At 37.4% G+C, this 25,573-nt stretch overlaps 1 protein-coding gene across 1 annotated transcript in view; it reads right to left on the bottom strand.

Annotated features, from left to right (window-relative positions):
- Positions 1-25,573, bottom strand: part of LOC150095526 (inactive DNA (cytosine-5)-methyltransferase DNMT3L-like) — a 361,976-nt gene that overhangs the window by 173,174 nt on the left and 163,229 nt on the right. Inside the window, exon 7 of the mRNA XM_090410700.1 lies at positions 6,935-7,040. Coding sequence (XP_090266826.1) covers positions 6,935-7,040 — 106 coding nt within the window. The remainder of the gene's footprint in view (positions 1-6,934; positions 7,041-25,573) is intronic.

Genomic DNA, 25,573 nt, shown 5'->3' with positions numbered 1-25,573 from the left:
AAAAAATGATAATTTCTAATTAATTCCTATCAAAATTCATCAAAAAGTTTCTTTATTGCTACATATTGTTTTGACTAACATTACTAAAGATGCAAAGAACATAAGTAGATGATCATGAAAACTTTTAATAATTATTTTGTTGGACTTCAGGACATTATTTTATAATGTGTATGTACAATTTCATAAGGATACATGTTGATTCATTGTAAGAAGCACCGACTTGTTTTCAATTATGCATTTGATTTAACCATTCATAGCGGAAAAACTATAAATGGTCCAATTGAAATAAAATTTGTTAAGTAGAGACCCTAACAGCAATATTTCATTAAATTCTAAAAGTCAGGTAGAATTATTGATATCAGCTTGAAATTTTTTAGCAAATTATTCAGATAAAAATGAACCAATTGTCACCAAAATTGAATCACTTATAATATACACCTTGTCATTCTGCATATCCCAAGTTTATTAAATTTCACCAAGTCAAGACAGAGTTACTACAATATACATTTTTAACAGGTTTTCCTTTTTAGCCTTGAAAATAATCAGAATGAGAATAGGAATGACAAGACAAAGTTTTTTATATGGATTTAAAATACCAAATATCAAGTAAAATCCACCATGTAATAACTTGCATTTGGCCAAATGAACAAAATGAATCCTAAAGATGCTTATCCATTTTGTAATTGTGTAAAATTTACCTAATGCAATATTATTAAGTCTCATAATTATTATTAATCTAAATCTTAGCTCTGGATTAGTCCCAAGGAGGTGGAAAGAGGGGAATATAGTTCAATTGCATAAAGGAAGCTCCAAGACTGATGTAACAAATTACCAATCGATCAGCATATCAGAGTTGTTGTCAAAGTATTGGAAAAGTTGGTCAAGAGCAAAAATACAGGAATGGATAGATGGAGATTGATACTGTATGGGGGCAGCATAATTTTGTGGTCAATTACTGACAAATTTGTGGCAAATTACTGGTCATCCCTCAGTAATTTGCTGACATTTTATAATGCAGTGACTTCGGAAAAAATTTGCTGAAAATGTTATTGCTAGAATATTGAAATGATACTGCATTGATACCAATATATTAAAAGTAAATGCAGTGCAAGATAAATTTCACAAAATAAAATTTTATTATGCATCTATGTCCGCAAGGTTAGCCAAGTGGCTGGTTGCTTCACAACCATATTCCTGGGAAAGGAGTGTAATGGGTTCGAATCCCTTCGCTGACATGAGGAGCTTAGGATCTTTCTCAGACTTAGTCAAGTTAGCCAGTTTGGGGCGAGGACTGCAGGATTTTACTCCCCAGTTTATGTGGGATTTTTTCCTCCCACTAGCAGGCAAACCGGCTTTCAGAACGTAACGCTTCTACAGACATAGGATACATTGGTAGGCATAGGACCAACAACCTTATCCTCATATAACGGTTGGGGTTATAAGGAATAGAAACTCTCAACACATAGAGATAAAAGAGGGATAGATCTATGTATTATTTATTTAGATTTTCATATTTTTTTATTCTTATACAGTGACAGTAATATTTTATTGATTGGTGAGTTCCTAATTTCTGTTTCATCTTAAAATGCTATAAATATTCTTTCTTACTTTGATACTACAGATTCTGTTGATGGAATATTAATATTTATCATATTTTCCAATAGATATTTCTAAATAACTTAGGGAGTTGAAACAACGTAGATCCGAATATAAATTAAATTATACTTTAATAGATATTTCCGATATTTCGGCAATGTCACATTGCCATTTTCTAAAGGAACTTACAAAAAGGCAGGTGCACACAGGCAATAACAATACAGTAACTAAGAATGAAGATATGAAGCTATCGTTCTCCTAGAAGTCCTGATGGTGCCCTCTGGCGGGCTAAGTAGGCATTCTTGGCCGTTGGGCTAAAGGTCTGCTGATGTATGCCTCCCAAATTTGGGGCAGTCGCATACAACCAAATTTGTTGAGGTTTGGAGAGTTTCTTATGGCAGAGGCTGATTCCATAAATAATCTTTCGAATTTATATTTGCTCCGGTGTATTATAGTTGCTTTCTTCCACCGTATTCTGTGGCGAGTATCCAGAGCATGGTCTGCAAGACCAGAATGGCTATACTTGTAAAACCGGATGTAGTCCTTGTGTTCAGAAATTCTGATATTCGCTGTCCTGCCTGTTTGGCCAAAGTATGACAGTTTACAACTGCAAGGGACCTGGTATACACCAGGTAGGTCTAGGGGAAGTGGTTGGTCTTTGGTAGAGCGGATAAGGGATGCCAATTTTCTGTAAGGCCTGTAACAGGAGGTGAGGTCATGTTTTTTTAGAATTTTGGTGATTTTTTCTGAGGTGCCTCGGATGTAGGGAATGGTGATGGATTTAGAGTAATCTTTTTTGTGGAGGGGAGGAGGAGGGGGGCTGTGGTTTGTAGGTTTTAATATTTTATGGATTTTTTTGGGGGGGTAGCCATTGGCTGAGAAAGTGTTGAGGATGTGATTTAGTTCAGTGTTAAGAGCTATGTCGTTAGAACAGATTTGTTTAGCCCTGTTGTATAGTGTTTTTACCACTCCATATTGTTGTGAAGGGGGGGGGGGGGATTGTTGGTGGATGTATCTGCCTGTATGGGCGGGTTTTCTGTAAACTGAGAAAACCAAAGTTCCATCAGGCTGGCGGGTGACTAGTGTGTCTAGGAAAGGGAGGCAGTTGTTTTCTTCTTTTTCCAGGGTGAACTTGATTCTGGCGTGTTGGTTGTTTAAGTGTGTAAGGAAGGAGAGGAGTGTTTCAGAGCCATGTGGCCAAATAGCGAACACATCATCAACGTAGCGAAGCCATATGGTTGGTTTTTGTGGGGCAGAGGCTAAGGCTTTTTCCTCAAAGGTCTCCATAAAGAAATTGGCCAAGGGTGGGGAGAGTGGTGAGCCCATGGCTGTCCCCTCTATTTGTTTATAGAATTTTCCGGGGTTCGATAGCTTCATATCTTCATTCTTAGTTACTGTATTGTTATTGCCTGTCTTTTTGTAAGTTCCTTTAGAAAATGGCAATGTGACATTGCCGAAATATTGGAAATATCTATTAAAGTATAATTTAATTTATATTTGGATCTATGTTGTTTCAATTCCCTAAGTTATTTAGAAATGCATAACCAACGTATAAGCCTGTCTACGAGAATTTCCAATAGATAACGTGCACTTCATCTATACAAAAAAAGTCCAAATTTGTTAAAAATGAACATGCGCAGTATACATTTGAAAGGTATGAGAGGTAAATCAAATGTAATAACAAAAGTAAGGTAGAAGTATTACTTAATATTTATTGAACATTACACTATTCAAATCCAAAAAAATTCTTCATTAGACTCAATTGCGTTAAAAAATTCGCTTGGTATTTCTTCCGCTTCATAATCATTGTCACCAGACACCACTGCATTCCCTTGTGCTTTAACGTACCCATTTCTAACACAGTTTTCCCTTACAGCAGCCCAACTTTCTACAATCCACGTAACTATATCTAATAACAAAATATAAACAAATAATGATTTACTTTATGAAATATTTTAAAACAGGATGTATGGAATAATCGACTACTGCTACTAGCAACGCATGTGCTTTTAAAGAATTCCTCTGTCTGTACTTCTTAACTCTACCACTAGTTGGTGCATGAGTGTTTTCAATACATCAAAAGGAGTGATGAAAAGGAGAGGATGCACATTATCTATCAAAAAATAAGGTACAAAATTATAACCGCAACAGTTATATGAGGATAAGGTTGTGGGTTCTATGCCTCCCAGTGTATCCTATGTCTGTAGAAGTGTTATGTTCTCAGGGCTGGTTTGATTGCTTGTGGGAGAAAAAACCCCACATAAACTGGGGAGAAAAACCCTGTAGTTCTCGCCCAAAACTGGCTAACTTGGCTATGTCTAAGAAAGATCCTAAGCTCCTCATGTCAGTGACGGCATTCGAACCCAGGACACTCCTTTCCCAGGCATATGGTTGTGAAGCAACCAGCCACTGGGATAACTGCATGGACTAATACATAGATGATAATAATAAAATTATATTTTTATATATAATTTTATTTTGCAAAATTTATCTTGCACTGCATTTACTTTTTATATATCGGCATCAATGCAATTCATTCCAATTTTCTAGCGAATAACATTTTCAGCGATCGATAGTTCACGCAATGAATTTTTCTGCGATGATTTTTCTTGCCGATGAATTTCCCCCGCAATAAATTGTCCTGCGATTCATTTTCCGCGATGAATTGTTCGTGAACCGTGCTTTGCATTATGGGATACTGAGGTAACTGATGTGAAGTCAAATGCTTCTATATACAAATAGCCTAGCTGAAGTTAGTTCACATGTAAACCATTGCTTCCACTTGGGTAAATGATTAAACAAGAATATCTTAGCAACTTTAATTTATTCTTTCAGGTTTCATGCTAAATCCCTTCATTCATCCATTTTACTCCATTACCCTCTTTTTTGACCTTTGCAATACACTTAGACATACCTGCTGTTAAATATCTATTGATCAATCCCCAATTAGCATCTCTCTTTTTCAGTCAGCTCTTCTTACAAATCTTTTAAGCTTTTCATAATGAATGGATCTACAGTTTCAGATAATATTCCTGCTTCACAGAAGTTGTCTACAATCCAGGTGATTATCTAATGGTCACTCTCTCCAACCTGGAGAAGATTAGCCACTCCATTCACAATCATCCTCTGATGATATGATCAGATCTAAGATCTCAACGATTGTGTGCCCTGCTACATATTGCCTAATATAGTTGTGTCTTAAGAACTCAAGAAATTCATCCTCCTTCTTCCTGATACTATTTTTCATAAGTTGCCTATGCATTTCTTTGTCCTCCCCCCATATTCCCTAGCTTATAGCAAACAATACCCAACTAAATATCTCATCTTATCAACCTCCACTTCACACCATACTGCTTCAAAACTTCTAACACTATTTTTCCTTCATATCTCAACCTTGTGCAAACTTAATCCCCCTTAAACATCATGTCTTTCCATTCCTATTCTGATCAGGATACCATTCTCACCAAACCATGTTTCACTTATCCCAACTATTTTCAGACAATAGACTCAATTAATGCAACAATTTCATCACCTATATTCATGATATGCCTAGCATTCATAAATAAGCATAGCAATTCATTTCTTGATCTACAACCAGTCCCGACTATGTCATTTTCTCACTTGCCTCTGTTTACTCACCTTTACTTTTTGTCAATATATCTCCCCAGGCTGAGCTACAAATATTCATTCATTTATATAAATATAATAATATAATATAATTGATTGATGTGCTAATGAACAGCTCTCTTGCAAAAGAAACTTTTAGATGTGAGCTCCCCATGAAATCAAAAGACTTAATATGGGATGCCCTTATCCCATACAAAGCTCACTGAACTGTGCTTTAAACTTATTCACCATTTCTGCACTCACCGTGCTCTCAGGTAATGCATTCCACTCTCAAACCACTCTTCAAACAATGAACTAGCTCCTCATTCTCTAGCTTCCTTATATTCTAGGGATTTTGAGTAGTCTCTGATGAGAACCAGCAACACTGAAATATTTCTGTCATCAGTAAAACTCTGAATTAAAGCACCAATTTAAGGCGTGTGTGTATATATATATATATATATATATATATATATATATATGAACATTTAAAAAAAAATTATTTGACACCAAGGCAACTCATTCCAAAGGGTTATAAAAGATTTACAATTTCAAAACTTTTAATGCACACATCAGCAGGTTGTGTATGAGGGAGCAATATCCCAGAAGAGGAAAGTCACTAGTGATGTACCTCAGGGGGTCTGTTTTAGAGCCATTACTGTTTAACTTGAATGTTAATGATTGGTGAAGATTTGGATGGAGATATTCAGTTGTTTGCAGATGATGCAAAGTTGGGACGAACTATGAAGAGTACTACCAAAGATGTTGTGGATTTACAAGAAGACTTGAATAAAGTGAGTGAATGGGCACAGCAATGGGGATGAAAGTTCAACATTGCAAAATGTAAGGTTTGTTTTAAAATTTGGGAAACAAAGATGGGATGTAGAATTTATGCTTGGTAGGGATATATTGTCTGAGGTGGAGGAAATAAGAGATCTTGGGGTGATAGTGGATAACGATCTGAAATTTAGGGGGGAATGTTTCAAAATTGTGAGGACAACACAAAGACTTTTGGGAATGATGTGGATGACACTGACGTGTAGAACAGGGAGATTCTTGTTCCATTATATAAGGCTTTGATTAGGCCCCCACATGGACTACTGTGCACAGATTTGGTCACCTGGTTTTCAAAAGGAGAAAGATATGTTGGAAAGGGTCCAGAGGTGACTGACTGAGGTAGTTTTTGACCTCTTGAATGTCGAATATGAGGAAAGATTGAGAAGATGCAATTTACAGAGTCTAATGGATAGAAGGAAGAGGGAGTAGATATGATAGAGACCTACAAGTTAGTAAGGGGTTGTTATAGGATTTATGTCGGAGAGTTTTTACAGAAAACAGTGGGAGATCAAGGGAGAACCAGAGGTCATCCCTGGAAGCTGGTGTGAGCAGGGGAGTGAGAAGCAGGTTTTTTTGCATGCAGAGTTATGAGTGATTGGAATGTCTTGCCTGAGAGTGTGGTGTCTGCAGAGAATTTGAGCGTGTTTAAGGTGCGGTATAACAAGCTATGTATATGATAAAAGGACTTCCTAGATGAGTCTTTGACTCCATGGGGTCTTGGGGTAATAATAATAATAATGTTTGAAAGTGCAGATTCTTTACCAGCATGATGTAAAATAATAATAGATACTTATTACCATTTCTTAAAATGTGTTCTGATAAAACTGATATATAATCTATTTTTGTAGCTATTTAAAAAATTATAATATAAATATATAAAAATTACTTTGTATACCAGTATAAGTTGAAGCACTTAAATGAGGTGTAGGAAAATTCTGTTTTGCCCACAGGATAAGTTCATTCTTATTAAGGTTATTCAACTGTTTTCTGGAAGCTATTTCCTGAAAAACAATTATATTCTAATGAATCATTTACTCACATATCCTATACTGACATTCTTGCAAGGTTAAAGCTATAATGCTTGAAATAAAAAAATAAATAAAGATGCTGAGAGGAGTCCATAAAAATGTATTAAAATGTGTATATTATTAAAAGAAAATAAATTTTAAATTAATAAGTTAATATTTTGCAGGTATTTCGTCGTCATCATCCAAATTCTGAATACATATTATAGCAGAATGAAAATTGTTAGATCTTACTTTTTTGCTTTATGGTACTACAAATTGCATCCAAATAGCTGTTTTACTAACATTTCCTTTCCTACTCACACATTGTTGAATACTAATAATAGCAACTATAATCTGAAACTTAATGTGAATACAGCTGTGGAATTCAATGGTATACCAGGCCGAGTTTTATATAAAGCAACAAGGGAATTGTCAGTGCCCTTGACCACGTTGTTTAATCTAAGTCTCAGCTGGGTTAGTTCCAAGGGGGGGGGGGTGGAAAGAGGCGAATATAGTTCAATTGCATAAAGGAGGCTCCAAGACTGATGTAGCAAATTACCAACCGATCAGCATATCAAAAGTTGTGTCAAAGTATTGGAGAAGTTGCTCAAGAGCAAAATACAGGAATGCATTGATGGAAATAGGATATTGTATGGGGGTCAGCATGATTTTGTGAATGGTAGATCATGTCTCAGTAATTTGTTCATGTTTTATAATACAGTCACAGCTGAGTTGGATAAATAATGGGTTTATAGTAATACTGCTGAATTCTGCAAGCTTTGACAGGATACTACATGGAATTCTAATCAGTAAACTGCAGCACATGAGGATGGATATAAGGTTGGCGAGATGGATAGGAAGGTAGTTGATGGAGAGATATCAGTGAGTAGTTTATTCAGGAGTAGAGTCCAAAAGAAAGCCTGTGACTAGTGGTGTGCAGGAGGGTTCTGTTCTTGGACAGCTACTGTTTAATTTGTTCGTTAATGATATAGAAAATGTTCTGAGAGGAACTGTTCAGTTATTTTCCGATGATGCAAAGTTGGGTAGAGCAATAGTTAATACAGCATGTCAAAATTTTGCAGGATGATTTGGATAGATTGGCAGACTGAGCAAAGGAGAATGGATGTTAGTTTAATGTGGCTAAGTGTAAAGTTATGCATCCTTTTAATATCTTTTTATATCCTTTTAATATCTTCATTTTTTATGGGATTCCACCATTCACCACTCCCCTATTTCTTTCATAACTTTACTAAGTCTCAGATGGTTAAAAATTTAATAGTTAAGACCACAGCTGAGATCTGTAGTGTCAAGTGCTCAATTTCTAACCCAACTCTCATATCAATAAATTAAAATTGGTTTGAACACAGTTTTTTGCAATGCTAGATTAGTGTTTTCACTAACTTTTATTATTCCTTATAAACTGAATCAACTTGCTCCCCACTCTTCGAACTTTGCTTATTCAGTTACTATTTCCATATTTGATTTGCTATCACAACTAACAACATTACCTTAAATAGCTAAAATATTTTATTTTGTGTATACAAGTTGTACACAGAGAACATAACAGATGTTTTCAACATTACTGTCTACTGTCATAGTTTTTAACTATTGATTTCCAGACTAAATTTGATACAACAGTTATGAATTTAGTTAATGATTCCTTATGACTTGGACTGCATTTCTTTAGGAGAATAAGATCATCTAAAAGAAAAGAAGTTGAATATCCTCAACTTTGATATTAGGTTTAATACCATTTTAGTTCATGATATGAACCATACATATGATGAATAACAGTAGAAATAGGAGCTTTCCTTCCTACACCCAATTTTACATAATTTTTCGGTACTACCTTCAATTCTAGCTACTTTATTATTATTATTCAGGCCTCCATGGAGTCAAGACTCATCGTGGGAGGTCCCTCCTAGGGAACACGAAGTTCGTCATACCACTCCCCGAACTCACCAACTGCTTCCGCTCTAACCACTCCACCAGGCAATGCATTCCACGGCTCAACCACCCCCACGCAAATCATGCAAAGAAACCACTCCCCACCCTCTTACTCACAGCTTCCTTTCATAACTTCCAGGGATGGCCCTCATCAACTTACAACTAAAATCCAGGCTATATATAAATGTCCCTTTTACACTATCTAATTAGTATATTAAACATCTTTTCTCGTGAGACTTATATTCCATTCAACATATGCCTTTTTTTTTTTCAGGTTTACAAACCTTAATAAAGATCCAGGTTATATTCTAATGATTTCTTAACTATACGTGTTAAGTGAAAATCTTATCCTGATGACCTGAATATGGCCTGAACTCAACTCATTCTTCTCCAAGTTTCTCTACCATAATTTTTGTTAGTTTCTTCTCAAATATGCTTGCATAAATCTTATCTGGAACACTCAACATTGAAATTCCACTGTAATTTTCATATTCAGTTTTACTTCCCTTTTTAAAGATGGGTACAATGTGAGCTCTGCTATAATCATCCAGAAGACAATCATAATAATAATAATTATTATTATGTGACATCTACAAATCTTCTCAAGGTCTTCTGAATAGTTTAGCCATTGCAAAGCTTTTATACTGACATATTTGAGTATTTCTGATCAAATATTTAATATTAATGACATTGATGTACACTGCTACCATTATTGTTTAAGAGATACTTGTGTCATGAAAGGTTTCTCCCATTAGCATGAAAAAACACAAGGGATAAGTAATACAAGTAATACTATTTATTTAAGGCCATATATTTCAACCTGAATATTACAGATTATCATCAGTGGTAACAATAGTTAATTACAAAGTAGAAGGTGAATGACGAATTGATTTGAAAAAAAGTAAAAGCTGTGTGATGTTATACATAAAATAATGCAATGGTATAACTGAGGAAATATTGCAATATTGATAATTCATTAGCTATTTAAAAAAAAAAAATTGACTGATGTATGATTAAAATAAGACTTTCCCCTATCTTAGGGAGATGCGGTCATCCTGATTTAAGTTTGGATGGTGAAGTTGAGGATTTTGGATGAAGTTGTTTTTCTAACAGCAACTTATGGATGTGAGACTTGGAACTTAAAGAAGTCAGATAAGAAAAGGATAGCTACTTTTTAGATATGGTATTACAGAACGCTGTTGAGGATATCATATACTGAAAGGCATACAAATGAATGTGTGTTAGAAAAGATCAGTAGAACTTTAAGGCTCCTTAAGGATATTGACAAAAGAAAGTTAAAATATTTTGGACACACTGAAAGGATGACTTCTCAGAACAGTAACAGAAGGTAAAGTTCCTGAAAAAAGAGGAAGGGGTAGATCGTCAATATGATGGATGGATGGTGTGTGTGTGGAATGACTGATCTTCAGAGAGTTGAAGCCTCCAGGGAAGCATACAACGGACTACATGGCGAGGCCTGGTGTGGCACATCACCGAAAATTGGAGTGACCATATGATGCCCATTCACACTATCTCACACCGAGGATGAATCTCTTGACTGCCATAGATATAAATTTAAACAAGTGTTTAAATTTATATCTATGCAGTCGACAACTGGGTGAACAGGAATGTCTTTCTTACGTATCTTAGGTAAACCACAGAACAGAACCAAGGAGTTCTAGCAAAATAAGTTCCAAGTTTTTCGATGATGTCTCCAACTTACAACTTCATCCGCTAAAGAGTTCAGTTTTCTGAGTTGTCTATTATTGGGATTGTAATCCAATTCTTGGTATCATGATTAATCCCATAATAAATGAGGAACTTTTCTTTTATCATTAGCTGAATCCACAACAAAAGTAGCATTCCCCTTGTCAGACTTCGTAATAATGAGATGAGTCATTATTTTAGCAAAAATTATAAATAATGAGATCACTAAGTTTAGTGACCAAATTGTGGTGTGAAATCTATTAAATACTTTTGCAAAATCTAAGTATACTACTGTATTAATTATATATGCATCTCCCTTGTCCAGTACATTTGTCACCTTGTTATAGTACATAAGCAAATTGGTAAAACACAACCTCCTTTAACAAACCGATGCTGAAAAGCAGAGAGAATACCACTGTTATCAACCAATTTGTGTATCATATCTTTCACCAACCACTCAAATACCTTAATTATGACTCAAGGTATACAGATTGGCCTATAATTTGTTACCATAGCTTTATCATCAGCTTTATGAATTGGCACAATTTTGACTTCCTTCCACTCCTTTGAGACTTGTGCTGCTGCTGCTAGACTTGTTAAACAGGTATGCCAATGCTATTGCCTTATTGACTTAACTCCTCACTCCTCATATACCTCTTCTTTGCTCACCACTTAGTCTTCTCTCATTTCATTCTCCACACTTGACCTTCTGATTTCACATTGAGGATGAAACACTGATGAACTTCTCACTGAATACGTCAACTGTCCACTGCAGTAGTTACCAATCTCCCACATTCATCCATTAACATCATCTTATCATAATCATTCTTCTTTCTATTTGCTGCATATCGAAAAAATTCATGAGGGTTTTTCTTGGCCTGGTATGCTAATTTCTGCCCATACCACACTGTTTGTCCTTACCAACTGAGTTACTTACTTACTCCTGTCCTGCTCTTTATACTCTTCATGCAGCTAATTATTACCATTATTTATCTTGTGCTGCCTTAACCTCCTTCTTCTTCCAGATTTCATACTTAATCTCCTCACTCATCCATTTTACACCTACCTTATTCAGCCTGTTGACCTTTGGAATACATTCACACATTTCGCTGTCAGTTCCCAAGCAGCATTTATTTCCTTACTGCTCAGTTCTTCATTCCATGCTATAGCTGCAAGCTGTCTCCTAAGCTTGTCATAAGCACCAGCCTTGTATTTCCACATATATCCTTTCCACACAGAAATCTTCATATGGCTAGTCACAACTCAAGAGATCACTTCATGATCACTCATCATCTGATGAAATCATCATATCTAAAAAACTCTCGCTCCTCGCTTCTTTATCGACCTTCCTTTATATACTGTCTGAGATCAATGTCTCTAAAGAACTTGAGAAATTCATTTTCCTTATTCTCAAATGATATTGCTTCATTCCAATCTATACTGCCATAATTAAAATCACCCATATAATAATCCCCCTTCCCTTGTTCACTAACCAAAATTGCTTATACATTTCTTTGTCTCCACCCTCCACATTCCTATAGCAACATCCCACTAAATATTTCTTCCTGTCAACCCCATCTCATACCACATTGCCTCAAAACCATTGCCACCATTTCCCTTTTTACATCATCTGATGAAATGATCATATCTAAAACTCTCAATATGATCAAGACTCGAATGGATTATTCTGCACAGATTTGGTCTCCTGGTTTTCATAGTGATGAGAATATATTGGAAAGAGTCCAGAGAAGACCGACTAAAGTTGTATCTAGTCTTTGGAATGTGGGATATGAGGACAGATTGAAGGAACACAGTTTACAAAGCCTTGTGAATAGGAGGAAGAGAGGTGATATGATTGAGACATTCAAGTTGGTAAAGGGTTGTTACCAGGTTAATGTGGAAGAAATTTTTCTCAGAATGGGAGAAGGATATAGAACATGGGGACATCCTTGGAAGATGTACAAGGAGGGTGTAAGCAGGGGACATAAGGAGCAGATCCTTTGCAAGTGGTTGGTGAGTGAAATGTACTGCCTGACATTGTGGTGAATGCAGATACTTTGAACATAAATGTTATATGTTATATGAAAATTCTTCTGTAATTCTCACATTTTGTATTCCAGTTTTATTTTCGCTTTTTTTAATGGGTGGATACAATGAGACATTTACTATAATCATTCAAAATTGGACAATCGGATGTCTTCCGAATTATGCAGCACAGCCATTCAGTATTTCTGAACATTTCTGGTCGAACGTTACTTACTCCAGCTGCCTTTCTACATTGAATGTTTTTGATGGCCATTTCTGACTCAAGTATTGATATGTATCCCTCAGTACATTTTTCTTGAATATTTTCTCACACTGTTCTCTTGCTTCTTGTTTAATTTAACAATGTTTCCATGTTTCAAAGTAATTATTCCAAACATCTAGAATATTTTTTATCACTTTCAGGAGGTTGTAAACCTACAGTAAATAAATGCCATGTGTGGGCAGGAGTCAAGAGAAAAGTAATCTGTTATTCTTTTTGAAAAGCTGGAGGTTGTAGTTTTTGGTTGAATACTTCATAAAGAAGGCTGTTCCACAAGGCTGGTACATTGTATGAAAGATAAATGGGAGTAGAATAGCATGATCAGTGGGTCAGCAATTCAACTACAAAAAGATGTTGAGATACTGAGGTAGGGGGAGAGAGGCATATGGATGCCAGTTCTGCTGACAGTGCACAAAAATATCTATAGAAAAGACACAATACAGAACCTGACTATCTGTAAGACAGTGGCTGGAAAGAGTCTGTGAAAGAGGAGCAGTAATTAGCTGACTCCCTCTTCTGACCAAGAATTATTATTTTTCTGACGTCCATGGAGTCATATCTAATAGTTGTAATGACTTCTGGCTGAATAATTTCTACTCCAGGTGCTTTTCTACTCTGCATCATCAAAAATGTGACAGTATTGGGCATTGTACTGTGATTTGTACAGAGTTTGTAACTGTACAGATGAAAAGTAACATTACGAACAACAACAACAAAAAAAAAGGAATGCCAATTTTTTTGAAGCCAAGGATCCTGTAGAAGTAATGTGGTTATACTAGGATTAAGTGTCAGTCCAAGATGTTAGATTATGCTCTTTTTTGCAAGAAAAAAAAATACAATATTTTGTTTTGGAAGCATTAAAGGTTGTTATTATCTCCTCATTGAAGGACAGAATGGAGATTAGGGTTTAGAACACTGACAGTTAATAACATTGTATGAGTTGGAGGACTGGAGAGCTATCATTAACAAAACTGCAAATTGGGTTTGAGGCAATGAGAGAAAGTAATTTATGTAAATAAGGAAAAGAACAGCACTGAAGAACACTTGCATTAATAGGAAAATCTGAGGAGAGAACACCAACTGCAATAACATGCAATGAACAATCTGAGAGAAAACTGGCAAGCCAATAACAAACAATAGAAGGAAGACTATATGATAGCAATTTGCTGAGAGGCCCTCAATACCAGACCCTATTAAATGCCTTGGAAATGTCAAGTGCAAGAGAACAAGTTTCTAAAAACTTTTCCACAGCATAAGTCCTGAAGTGATCACGTATGCAAGATCTGCTGTGGATCTTTACTGATGGAATCCATATGAGGAAACATACAATCTGATACAATCATATTTGTTTAGACTGGAATAGTTGGTGAGAGCTGCAAGATGATTCAAGGAAAAGTCTCTCGAACTTGAATTTGCTCTGGTGGCTTTTTTCAAACAGATACTGCTCTGAGTATCCAGAGCAGTATCTGCCAATCCTGAATGGTGGTAGTGGAAGAATTGGGTGTAATCTTGGTGCTTTGACATACGGATGTTGGCTGTCCTACCTGTTTGTCAATAATAAGAAAAGTTGTAGATGCAGGGTATTAGACTTGTGCACATGTCTAATACAAGTATATTAATCCCTAATGATGCCAATTTGACTTTGGCAAAATATAGGATAATAAGTAAATTTTATTTATTAACCAATATGTTGCTACATAGAAGGAGATATCTCCTTCAACCTATTCACTGCTGGGGCACTCACGACCACTTCTGGCAATCCATTCCACTCATTAACTGCTCTCCAAATAAAGAACGTGGTCTGCACACTCTTAGACAACTTCCAAGTGACCACTTGTTATCCTCCTACTTCCCATGTATTGAAAAATTTCTTCTGTGTCAATCTTAGAGAATCCCTTTAGTAACTTATAAGTTTCTATCATACCATCTCTCTTCCACCTGTCAGCTAAACTCTTCAACCCACACACCCTCAATCTACCTTTATAAGGAACCGTCCACAGAACTGTGACTAGCCTGATCACTTGTCTCTGAATCCTCTTCGCCACTTCCTGATCCCCCAAGAAATGCAGGTGACCAAATCTGTGCATAGTACTCTATGTTTGACCAAATCATAGTCTTATAAAGAGGGGTATCTTTACCTCCCTATCTTTACTTGCCAATACATTCTTCAGCACTGAAAATAATCTTCAAAGCTATTTTGCCAACTCTGACAATATGTTCTTGCAATTTGCTGGCCTGGTTGGCCAAGTGGTTGGCATATCTGCTCTCTAGCCAAAAGGCTGCAGGTTCGAATCCTGACACAGACAAGGATGTTTGTGATTATCTGTGAAAATATTAGTGGTGGGCAGTAGATAGCGCTGATGTAGATAATGATGATAGTTGTGGTTTGCTCTAATTGGTGGATTGAGTGGTGGAGACAGAGTTGTAGAGTAGATAATAATAATGTCCTGCTTGCAACCTTCAAATGAAAAAACCCGAGTTCAATCGTCATTCTCACGAGAAGAATCTTTATGCAGGCTTTTTCAATTAAAGGTGAATTAGCTGATCTCATACAGAAGTAGCAGGGTTTTTTCCTCCCTGAAACTTGGGTTTTGCATCCTGCCTACAAACAAATCAGCGATTAGAACAAGCAATTTATAGACAAAAATATTCTTGTTGCTGATGATGAGTGGTAGATGATGTTGATGATAGTAGTTTCATTGTGTGTAGGTAGAGAAATAAGTAGTAGTGGAGACAAAGAGATGAGTGATGTAGAGAAGAATGGAGGGTCCTCTGCAGTGGGTCCTTGGGCTCATTGGAGGTGTCATGCAATAATAATAATAATAATAATGTCCTCTGAATTTCAAACTTCTATCCACCATCACTCCAAGATCCCTAGCCTCATCAATTTCTTGTAAACTACAAACATCTGAATGATATGAAGCATGAAAGTTAGATCAATGAAAATCATATGTTCTAAAATAAAGGTATGTGAGAACAGATAATCTTTTCACCCCGAAGTATGAAAAGATTATCTGTTACCTTACATTTTACGACACTGAATGGACAACCATTGTTCCTTTGCCCACACTGCCAATTTATTTAAATCATCTTGCAAGATATCTGACATCACCTTTATCAACTAGTGCCCTCTCTAGTTTTACATCATCGGCAAACAACTGAATATCCCTCTTCAAATCTTCTGTTATATCATTCTTCTTCTTCTGCAGCTTCTCCCACTTAAGTGGGGTCACCGTTGATGATGAGTCTCCTCCACAACCTCCTGTCTTGGGCTCTCACCACATCCAAGTTCTTCATCCTCAAGTCCTCTTCTACCAGCTCCCTCCATCTCTTCTATGGCCGCCCACGCTTCCTCCTTCTTTGCACATCCATCTGCATGACCCTTCTTCCCACATATTCGTCCTCCCTCCTCATCACATGACCAAACCATCTCAACCTTGTCTCCTGTATCTTTGCTCCTAAATTCGTAACTTTCACTGTTCCCCTCACATAGTCATTTCTCAGGCGATCCTTTCTGGTCACACCACACATCCACCTAAGCATTCTCATCTCTGCTACTTCCATCCTGCTGATGTTATTTTTCCTAAGGACCACAGTTTCTATAGCATACATCATAGCTGGCCTCACTATTGTCCTATACATTTTGCCTTTCAGATTGATCGGCACCCTCTTATTGCATAACACTCCAGCCATTTCTCTCCAGTTCCTCCAACCCGCTTGTATCCTGTATCCCACTTCCTTCTCAGTTCCTCCATCTTCTTCCACTGTGTAACCTAAGTGTCTAAAGTCCCTCACCTTTCTGATGCCATTTCCTTTCAGTTCCAGATCTGTCTCATGGCCACCGCCCACAGTGCAACACATATACTCTGTCTTACTTCTGCTCAGTCTCATACCTATCTCTTCCAGTACTTTTCTCTATCTTTCCAGTTTAGTTCCCACTTCTTCTCTTGAATCTGCACACAGCAAGATGTCATCTGCATACAACATTGTCCATGGTGCATCTTCTCTCACCTCCTCCGTCACCACCTCCATCACAATGTTAAACAGAAACAGACTTAATGCTTACCATTAATGCAAGCCAACTGTTACTTGAAAACTTTCTGTCTGTCCTAGACAGGCCCGAACACTTGTCTTCACATTTCTGTACATCTCCCGCACCAACCTGACATATTTCTCCGGAACCTTCTTCTCCCTCAGACACCTCCAGACTTCTTGCCTTGGCACTCTATCGTATGCTTTCTCCAGATCAATAAATGCCAGATGTAGCTCCCATTGTTTCTCTCAAAACGTTTTCATCGTCTGCCCTAACCCAAAGATAGCAGCATCTGTTGTTGATCTACCAGGCATGAAGCTAAATTGTTCCTTTGCAATCTCCACCTCCTTCCATCAAGAACCCTTTCTAGGATTTTCAATGTGTGGGACATCAACTTTATTCCTCTGTAATTTTTACAGTCTTGTGCATCCCCTTTACCCTTGTAGATGGGGACAAGAGTACTCTCCCTCCATTCCTTGGGTATATTTTCCTGTTGGCAAACTTTCACGAACAGGCCCCACAGCAGGTCAATTCCCTCTTCCCCCAGTGCCTTCCATGCCTCCACTGGAATTTTGTCAGGGCCCACCGATTTTCCATTCCTCATCCTCTTCATGGCCTCCACTTCCACTCTACTGATGTTCTGCACAATCCCCTCAGAAGGATGCCCATCTCCTCTGTGAGTCCTTGCATTTTCCTCATTCAAAAGTCCCTCAAAGTATGTTTTCCATCTGTTTCTTATGTCCACATCCCTCCATAATACTCTTCCTTCAGCATTTTTGATCTGCCTCACATGTAAGATGTCCTTTGCTACTTTATTTCTACATTTCGCTAGTTGGTAAATTTTTCTCTGTCTTTCCTTTGTTTCTAATTGATCATACAGATCTTGATATGCCATGGCCTTCGCCTATGCCACAACTCTCTTGGCTTCTTGCTTTCTCTCTATGTACACCTCTCTCTCCTCTAACACTCTTGACTCATCCCACTTCTGCTTTGCCTTCCTCTTGGCTGTCACTGCCACTTGTACATTTTCCTCCACCAACCCTCCTTCTGGTCTCTAATCTTTCCAGATGTCTCACCAAGCACCTCGATTGCACAGCTCAGGATTACTTTTGAATTATGTTTCCACCAATCTTGTACACTTTCCAGTCCATCCGAAATCCTCTCTAACACCCTCTCCCTAAAATGATTCCTCACACTAAGTGAAACCACTTAATTGTCTTCATCCCATGGCTTCCAGAGGTTCTTATCTTCGATCTTATTTTAAAGTCTGCACACAGCAGTCAGTGTTGCAGTGCCACTTGATCTGTTGGAATTACTTTACAATTTGTCACAACCTTAAGATGTTTTCTTCAAGTCAAAATGTAGTCAATTTGTGAACTGTTGTTACCACTCCTAAATGTTATCAAATGTTCTTCCCTCTTGTAGAAAAATGAGTTCACAATTGCCAGATCAAACGCTACTGCAAAGTCCACAACCCTCTCTCCTTCTTGGTTCATCATTCCCACTCCGTGGCAACCATGCACCTTTTCACAGTCTCTATTCTGTCTCCCTATGTGTCCGTTCAAGTCTCCTCCAACAATCACCATCTCGTTTTCTTCTAGTTCCTCATTTCTTCATCTAACACGTTCCAGAACTCATCTTTCTCCTCTGCTGTGCAGTCAACTTGTGGAGCATATACACATAATACGACCACCCGCTCTTCTCCAAGACCCAATTTCATTCGCATGATCCTGTCGTTCCTTCTACCCACTTCCAGTACTTTGCCCTTCATTCTCCCACACACCACAATTCCTACACCATTTCTTCCCTTGTTATTCGCTCCAGAGTAGAACAATTTATATCCATTTCCCAGTTCCTTTGCCTTTCCCCCCTTCCACCTTGTCTCCTGCACACACAAAATGTCCAACTTCCTCTTCCTCATCATGTCTGCCACCTCTCTTCCCCTTCCAGTCATGCTTCCAATATTCAGTGTTCCCACTCGCAACATCCTCTCCACCTGCTGGGCCCGCTTCTTTAACCGCACCGCCCTTGATGCAGCAACCCTCGTCCACTTCTTGCAGTTGTAGAGCGATGTGGCTGCACATCGCTTAAGGGGTATGCCCTAGCCCTTATATCATTTTCTCTTTGACTCATATCATAGCTAGAGTTGGCAGTGAAGTTTTACGACCGGATGCCCTTCCTGACATCAACCCTCGCCATTTATCCAGGCTTGGGACCGCGCCTATTGAGGCTAGCTTGCCTCCTTCGATGGCTACATAAGACGAAATGACTTAGCAAAATAGGAAAGATTCACCCCTAGCCCTCGAATACTCTAATAGCATCAGGGGGAAGAAGCAAGGAGAGGAGAAAGAAGCAAAGAAAGAAGGGGAGGGACCAGTCTACAGAATAATATAACAGATGTATATTACATGAAGTAAGACATGATCCAGCATCTGGTACCTTTGGTTTCAGATGCTGGACAATTCTGCTATATCATTAATGTACAAATTAAAGTATAGAGCCTTGGGGCACTCCAATAGTGTCACCTTCATTTGCTTTGATTCCACTCCACCACATACCATCCCCTGATGTCCATATATCACCCACCCCACTATCCATGCCCATTTGCCCCAACTTATGTAATAGTTTTACATGCAGTATTCTGTCAAACCTTTGCAAAGACCAGCAGTATCATGGTGTAGCCATTTCCTTCATCCAATTCTGCTGTCACCTTATTATAAAATATAAATAAATTACTGAGGCAGGACCTACTACCTGTTACAAAGCCATGCTGCCCTTATTCATATTCTTATCCACCCATTAACAATATGAGGTAGCAATATAACTATAATTGGACATTATTATACAAGATTATTAATGATAGCTGAAGAACTTCAACCAACAAAAATAGAAGTTAAGAAGGATTTTAGATCTGAGTGAGATGGTTTATCTTATGCAAGATAGAGGCCAATAAGACAAAATATATGGTTGGTTGCTGATATAGACCAGGGAAAGAAGTTACCTGTCACCTTATTATAAAATATAAATAAACTACTGAGGCAAGACCTACTACCTGTTACAAAGCCATGCTGCCCTTATTCATATTCTTATCCACCCATTAACAATATGAGGTAGTAATATAACTGTAACTAGACATTATTATACAAGATTATTATTGATAGCTGAACAACTTCAACCAACAAAAATAGAAGTTAAGAAGGATTTTAGATCTGAGTGAGATGGTTTATTTAAGGCTATCTTGTGCAAGATAGATGCCAATAAGACAAAATATATTGTTGGTTGCTGCTATAGAACAGGGAAAAAAGTATAGAAAAAGATGAAGATGCCATATGTCAGTAGAACAGTGCAATGAGTGCAGGCCAAGCAATTACAGGGTCTTCAAATATGGTGATGTAGATGGAAGGAGGAAAATGGAATTTATTCAGTTATTAAGGGATAATTACCTGAAATAGGTAACTATTGGATTATATGATTACTGGATCTGATAATAGCATCATATGTACTTTCCTTTCTTTTAAGGTTACACGGTGGTCAGCATTCGTGGTGAAGAATTTATTATTATTATTATTTGACATCTCCAGGGAGTCCAAAGACAAATTGAGGGAGAGTGTTCCAACAGCATCGAATGATTGAACCCCTTCCAACTACTAACCGCACTCAAACTTGCTTAACTTTTTGCATGAGCCATTAATAGCAGAGGCTCTACCAATCGACCAACCTCTGCTGGCATTTGCAACCTTTATGGAGACACAACACATGTGTTAGAATAATTACTTTACTTTTTCTCACCAGAGGTCAGGCTAAGATAAATGATTAACAAACTTTTAGATTCATCTTACTTTCATATAGTGCAGCATTATGTTGCTTGTATCCTGTACCAGCTTTTTCCTGATATGACCTCAATACAGATGTCGAAATGTCAATTGGTACTTCCTTAATGTTAAGTAAAGTAATTATTCTAACACGTGTGTTGCGTTTCTATAAATTCTTCACTATGAATCAGAAGATGTATCCATAACCATGTCAGCCATTCTGCCTCAGATCAGGAATAGTGACCACACAGTCTTGTTCTGGGAGGTTACTAAACATTGGCATTCTAAAACAAGTCTTTCTAAGTCTTTATGTTGTGGAATTACAAAGGTGGTGATTATTACCAACTTATAAGGCAGTTTGGAGTACATTCCTTGTATCTTCATATGCCATGGCATATGAAGATACAAGGAAAGAATGGCAGTATAGTAAATGGGAAGTAGTAATAGACTGTTTGAAAGAAGCAATATCAGACTGAATACCCGCCTACCCAGGGTCAGGAGGATAAACAAAGTGGGGATGAAATGGATGTGTAGTGATATCAAGCAGAATATCAAGCCACAAAAAAAAAAAAAAAACATTCTAGAGGGAATACAAAATAAAGGTTTGGCATGCTCATGAGTAATAACAAGGTGTAAGAAAAGTAATTACCATGGTAATGGAAGGCTAAATCATACGCAGATGGTCTGAAAAGTTCTCAGCCTCGACCATAGATGGCAGCACTATTGGCACAATTTTTTTTTTCTAAGTTGGTACATCAGTTATAAGCATCCATGTGAAATTGCAATTCATTTGATCAAGAAGTTTGTTTTATAAAGCTGTCTGAAGCAAAAGTGTTATCTGTATCCCTTGAAACGAATAAATCTGAGTATCGTGAGGTTATAAAATTCTTTGTAAAAGAAGGTTTAATGCCAAAAGAAATTCATTCAAAGTTCATAAAAGTTTATGGACACCTCTTCTCCTTTGTTTTCGACAATTAAGAAATGGGCTGCCGAATATAACGTGGCCATACCAGCCTTGAAGATGATTCACGTGAAGAATGTCCAAAAAGTGTAACAACACCGACATCATTGATCAAGTGCATGATATGGCATTGGATGACCAGCTAGTCAAAGTGTGTGAAATTGCTGAGACTATATGCATTTCAAAAGAACGTGTAGGATATATTTTTCATTAAAAATTGCAAATGAAAAAGCTTTGTGCAAGATGGGGGCTGCGCTTTCTCACAGCAGATCAAAAACGCACTTGCATGAAAATCTCTGAACAATGCTTGGAGCGTTTTAACAAGTATAAAACCGATTTTGTGCTTCGATTTATTACTATGGATGACATTTGAATTCACCATTACACACCAGAATCCAAACAGCAGTCAAAACAGTGGAGAGAAGCCAGTTGTTCAGCAGCAAAGGAGACAAAGTTGGTTCCATCACCAGGCATCGATGTTTCGGGAAAGACATTGACAAAGGCATTTTGTTTATTAATTATCTTGAAAAGGGTAAAACAATAACCGGGAAATATTATTCTGATCTTTTAACCACACTAGACAAAAAAAATTTGTGAGAAAAGACCTGATTTGCAGAAGAAAAAAAATCATCTTTCATCAGGACCATGCGCCTGCCCTGGCAATGGGAAAATTAAGGGATCTGCACATTGAATTGTTGGAACATCCACCGTATTCCCCAGATTTGGCTCCCTCTGACTTCTATCTCTAACTAAAACTCTTCCTCACTGGTCAGTGTTTTTCTTTGAATCAAGAGGTAATTGTAGCTGTGGAGGAGTATTTTGCAGATCTTACTGAGAACCACTACAGGAATGGGACAATGGCACTTTAGCATTGCTGGAATAAATGTATTAGTCTTAAAGAGAGATTATGTTGAAAAATAAAAATAATTTTGAAATTTTAAATTCATTTTTTCATTGTTAAGCCAAGAACTTTTCAGACCACCCTCGTATTATTTAAAAAAATAAAATAAAATAAAAAAATAAAAATAAATAAAAAAAAAATTAGCTAAGCTTTTAAAGTAGATCCAAAAGAGCTTTTTCACTATGTATCAAGTAAGAAGAATTCATTGTGTAGAATTTATGGAGACAAAAACATGTGTTAGAGAAATTACTTTTCTTATAATTAAGAAAATAACACTCGCCTTTTCAGCCTCTATATCAACATCATCAGGAAAACATACATATGAACAAGACACAAGCTACAAAATCTAACTGCTTTGTTAATCATTAATGCTAACCTGACCTTTTATAAAACAATAAATAAAAATAAATCAATAAATACTTTTTATACATAATAATAAGTATAATAACATACATATGATTATAAAAAAAAAGGAAAAAAACATACAGCAGAACTACATCAAATACATCATTACACAACCCTGTTGTCTTAAGGTTTTCTTTTGTTGGAATTCTGCCATCATCTTCTAAATTCTATATGGGATGCAGATGAGTCTACCATATATTCCATCATTCTTGTTGAGATTAAGATGATGATTCAACATTGTACAAGCTTCCTTGAATTTTCTTTCAAACCAGGCTTTAGTGTGGTGTAGGGAATTGGTGTCTTTCCAATTAATTCTGTGATATGTTTAGAGTGCATGGTCTGACAGGCCTCTTTTACCATGGTGAAGAAATTTAATGTGGCATTTGTGTTTGTTGTTTCTTGTTGGAAATGTGCATCCTGTTTCCCCTAAGCAAGGTAATTTGCAGGTACACTGGATTTTGTAAACCCCTGGGTGGGCAAGGTAAGGAAGGGGATCTTTGGATGAGCTTAATTTTGCAGGAGGTTTGAAAGGTTGTGGCTGGATATGTTGATAACTTTTATTATTATTATTATTATTATGGCAGACTCCATGGAGTCCTTAGACTCATCGAGGGAGGCCCTAAACATCATGTCCACACAACTATACAACATTCTCACAGTATCTATCATACCTTGCCTTGAACTCGCTCGCCGTCATAGCACCCACAACAGACTCTGGCAGCTTATTCCACTCATTTACCACTCTAAAAGTAAAGAACCCAGCTCTAACACCCCTGCTAACCACACTCTTGCCCAGCTTCCATAGGTGTCCCCTAGTTCTACCACCACCAGTCCTGATCTCAAAAATATCCTCTGAATTAATCCTATAGAATCCCTTTAGCAATTTGAATGTCTCAATCATATCTCCCCTTTTTTGCCTATCAACTAGTTTCTGCAACCCACAAATCTTCAACCTGTTCTCATATGGTTCATTGTATAGACTGCTATCATCTTAGTTACTCGCTTCTGGATCCTCTATACCCCCCCCCCCCCATCAAGAAGGAACCGAGGTGACCAATATCAAGGCTCGGTACAGAGGTACAATAACTTGCTTGTCTCTGCACGTCAAGGTATTTTTCAACAACCAAGTGAGTTGATGAGCTGATTTATCTACTTTTGCAATGTGCCCCCTAAACTTCATCTCCCTATTCACCAACACTCCCAAGTCCCTGGCCTCATCAATCTCTTCGAGTACAGTTCCACCAATGTGGTATACTGCTGCTAATCTTTTCACCCCAAAATGCATAACCTTACATTTTGTCACATTAAATTGACATCCATTCTCCTTAGCCCAGAACTCCAATCTATCTAAGTCATCCTGCAAGACTTTGACATCTTCTGCATTCACTATCACCCTACCCAACTTTGCATCATCAGCGAACAAATGAACTGTTCAACTTAGATCCTTCCCTATATCATTAATGAACAGATTAAACAGCAGTGGTCCAAGAACAGAACCCTGCGGCACACCACTAGTCACAGGCAGTCTTTTGGACTCTACTCCTGAATAAACTACTCTTTGATATCTCTCCATCAACCACCCACCTATCCATCTCACCAACCCTATATCCATTCCCATATGTTGTAGTTTATGGATTAGAATTCCATGTGGTATCCTGTCAAATGGCTTTGCCAGGTCCAGCAGTATCAGTGTAAACCCATTACCCTTATCCAGCTCAGCCGTTACCTTGTTATAAAACTTGAGCAAGTTACTGAGGCATGATCTACCCTTCACAAAGCCATGCTGTCCCCTGTACAGTATCTCATTTTCATCAATCCATTCCTGTATTTTTCCCTTGACTACTTTCTCCAAGACCTGAGCAACGACTATTGATATGCTGATCGGTCAGTAATTTGCAACAGTAGTCTTGGATCCTCCTTTATGCAGTGAAACTATTTTCCCCTCTTTCCGCACCTTCAGGACTAAACCAGACCCGAGACTCAGATTAAACAACATGGTCAAGGGCATTGATAATTCCTTAGCTGCTTCACGCAAGACCCATGCCGGTATACCATCCAATCTCACAGATGTATTCACATTAAGGTTCTGTAATAGACTATTCACCTCCACTTCATTCATCACAATTCCCGTATAAATAAACTAATGGTTCCTTCATTTTTTCAATGTCACCACCTGGATGATATACTTTTGCAAAGTGCTCGCTCAGTAACTCCACTATATCGACTGATTCAGTGACCTCCTTACCATCGTCATTCCTTAAAATCATTTTGCCATGTACAGTTTTTTCTTGCTTGCAGCATACTGAAAGAACTGTTTGGGATTCTCTTTAGCTTGCATAGCTAGTTTCCTTTCATAATCCGCTTTTGCTTTTTTTTTTTTTTTACCACACTCGTTACCCTTCTGGCCTGCACTTTATATCGTTCATGTGCCTGCAGGTCACCCCTTTCTTTAAATT

Source organism: Typopeltis vanoorti, chromosome 20 (genome assembly GCF_054136105.1).
Source record: "Typopeltis vanoorti isolate ZY-2024b chromosome 20, IOZ_Tvanoo_1.0, whole genome shotgun sequence".
NCBI classification, from domain to species: Eukaryota; Metazoa; Arthropoda; class Arachnida; order Uropygi; family Thelyphonidae; genus Typopeltis; species Typopeltis vanoorti.
The sequence above is the reverse complement of the archived record's forward strand: the minus strand, read 5'-3'. Positions and strand labels throughout refer to the sequence as shown.